The sequence below is a fragment of the Alexandromys fortis genome, unplaced genomic scaffold (genome assembly GCF_014885135.2).
Source record: "Alexandromys fortis isolate MF-2015 unplaced genomic scaffold, M_Fortis_MF-2015_v1.1 scaffold_202, whole genome shotgun sequence".
NCBI classification, from domain to species: Eukaryota; Metazoa; Chordata; class Mammalia; order Rodentia; family Cricetidae; genus Alexandromys; species Alexandromys fortis.
In genome coordinates this window covers 549143-551788 of record NW_026068077.1, presented here as the reverse complement: position 1 = coordinate 551788, position 2646 = coordinate 549143, and the positions used below count along the sequence as shown (strand labels likewise).

The 2646-nt window shown below is 40.8% G+C and overlaps 1 protein-coding gene across 1 annotated transcript; it reads right to left on the bottom strand.

The window, feature by feature from the left end:
* Positions 1-1939: 1939 nt before the first annotated feature.
* LOC126488319 (60S ribosomal protein L27) lies at positions 1940-2423 on the bottom strand. The gene has a single exon (XM_050121730.1). It carries the CDS (start codon positions 2385-2387, stop codon positions 1977-1979), a length of 411 nt encoding a protein of 136 aa, XP_049977687.1. The 5' UTR covers positions 2388-2423; the 3' UTR covers positions 1940-1976.
* Positions 2424-2646: the final 223 nt, after the last annotated feature.

Here is a 2646-nt window from a genome sequence, read left to right as displayed (position 1 = left end):
ATGAATCCATAACCCCTTACAAATTGTGGTTAGGTTGTATTTCTGATTGCTCTGTTACAGGCCATGAACACTGGCAGCCAGCAGACCTCTGATGCTTTTTAATCAAACAGCAGAATCCTAAAAAGGTCAGAACCATAACTTATAAAACCACTTTTCACAGATTGCCCCAAAAGGAATGAAAGATCAAAATGTGAGCGATTCCCTAAACAGAATGCCATCCATCCAAATATGAGAACCAAAAGAACACTGTTTCAAAGAAGTCATCATTGACAATGCATTGGAAAAAGAAATAAATTTCTCCTGTACCATGGACAGCCTTCTTCTATTTTCTCTTTTTAATCTAGGTGTCAGAAATTAAATTATTTTCATGGGTTTGAAAAATCTGATCCTCATATCAACAAATGGAAGAAGCCATCCTCCCACCGATCACTTTAATAAAACAATTTGGCTTTTGCCACATGGAATTTATTTACTTTTGGCTGCAATTTCCCCAGGATACCTATAATTCTCTGACTATCATTGCATGCAATTTTATGTGGGCAGTAGAATGAAAAACAGGGCAGTGTGATTGTATGGTCTTGGGCTTAGAGTAGTCTCTGAGTGAATGTTTGTATGGATATGCTTCTTGTCTTTACCAGCCTTCCAATTTAAACACAGGCTATCAACTGCCACTCACCACGCAGGCACACTCAAACAGTGAATGAAATGTGAAAGAATTAATGTAAGTTTTGATTAGTTCTTTTAATGTATTTTTAGCAAAACTATAATTATATCACTTTCCCGTCCCTCTGCTCTCTTCAGCTCCTCCCAAGACCCCTTCTTCTAAATCAGCCCACTCTCAAAGGTTCATAGACTTTTTATTATAATATTATTGGAACATAATTATGCATGTATATGTGTTGTGGGGGTTTCTGTCCTTTCCTGTTCCCACAGTTGTTAAGTCCCAAAGAAATAACACAGAGGTCTATATTAACTATAAACTGATTGGCCCATTAGCTCAGGCTTCTTATTAACTCTTATAACTTATATTAGCCCATTATTCTTGTCTATACTAGTCATATGGCTTGGTACCTTTTTCAGTGAGGCAGTCACATCTTGCTTCTTCTGTGGCAGGCTCACAACTGCAGAAAGAGCTTCCTTCTTCCCAGAGTACCCCTGTTCTCATTGACCCGCTTCTACTTCCTGTCTGGATGTCCCACCTATACTTCCTGCCTGGCTACTGACCAATCAGTGTTTATTTAAAATATAATTGACAGAATACAGACCATTCTCCCATACCATATATGTATGCATAAATGAGGAAATACAGCCTGCTATGTGTGTCTTGGTTGTTTGTGTTTATATGGTTTCAGGACTTACCACTTCATACTGGACAGCCAATAATAGGCTCATCTTGAGGAGAAGCTACCTCTCCTTCTTTCAGCAGACATCAGTTGCCTTCAGTTCCTTGTCCAGAGTTATGATCCTGGGAGATTTCTCTCCTTCAGCATCAACATGTCTATTGATATTGCCGTTGTTTAGGTCTTGTTTATGTAGCTGTTTCTATGAAAGACTGTTTTGCAGGAGGCGTTTTGATATTCTGGCTCTTTTAATCTTACTTTCTCTTCCAATATGTTCACTGAGCCATATATGTGAAGGCCATGATGTAAATGTATCCACTGGGGCCAGGGCTCCCCATTTTATCCACTGATCTCTGCATTGTGTCTAGTTGTGTTTTTCTATGATGACTCCATTTGCAGTAAAGGGAGCTGCTTCAATGAGGGGCTGTCGTCACACTTATCTCTGGGTATAGGATAAGGTTTTGAATACGGTCAGGAATTATGCTGGTTTAGCAAAGTGCTGGTGGTTGATTTTCTTCCAAGATCCGTGACCTCACTACCCATTGGAAGTGGTTAGGTTTCTAGTATGAACATCTCTGTATTGTGCAAAATTTTTTTTTTGTTTTTAAACTTTTAATGATGTAAACAAAAATATACCTAAAAGCGAAGCTTCTGGAAAAACCATTTGTTCTTCCCTGTCTTGTATCGTTCCTCAAATTTGACCTTGGCTTCCCGCCTTGCCTTGCGTTTCAGGGCTGGGTCCCTAAAGACATCCTTGTTGACAACAGTTTTGTCCAGGGGGATGTCCACAGAGTACCTTGTGGGCATCAGGTGGTTGTAGTTATAAACCTTCACAAAGGACTTGATCTTGGATCTCTTGGCGACTTTCTTCTTGCCCATGGCAGCCGTCACTTTTCGGGGATAGCGGTCAATTCCAGCCACCAGGGCATGGCTGTAAGGGCGGTCTGAGGTGCCATCATCAATGTTCTTCACGATGACGGCTTTGCGTCCCGAGTAGCGTCCAGCCAGGACGAGCACCACTTTCCCGGGTTTCATGAACTTGCCCATTTCGACAGCGAGCAGCCGGTTCCCAGCAGAAAGGAAAGAAGCTATTGTGCAAAATTTTAAGAAATATAAAATAATAAGATTAATTGAGGCTTTAAATAACAACTTTAGTTTTATTTTCCTTCCTCTCCCTTTCCTTTTGCATCAACTTTTCCCCCATGCCCTGCAAAAGAAACCCTCACAGGTTTTGAGTATCTGGCTCCATACATCTGTATGCTGCTATTTCCCTCGCAAGCCACTCACTCAGCTTCCCTATAGACTT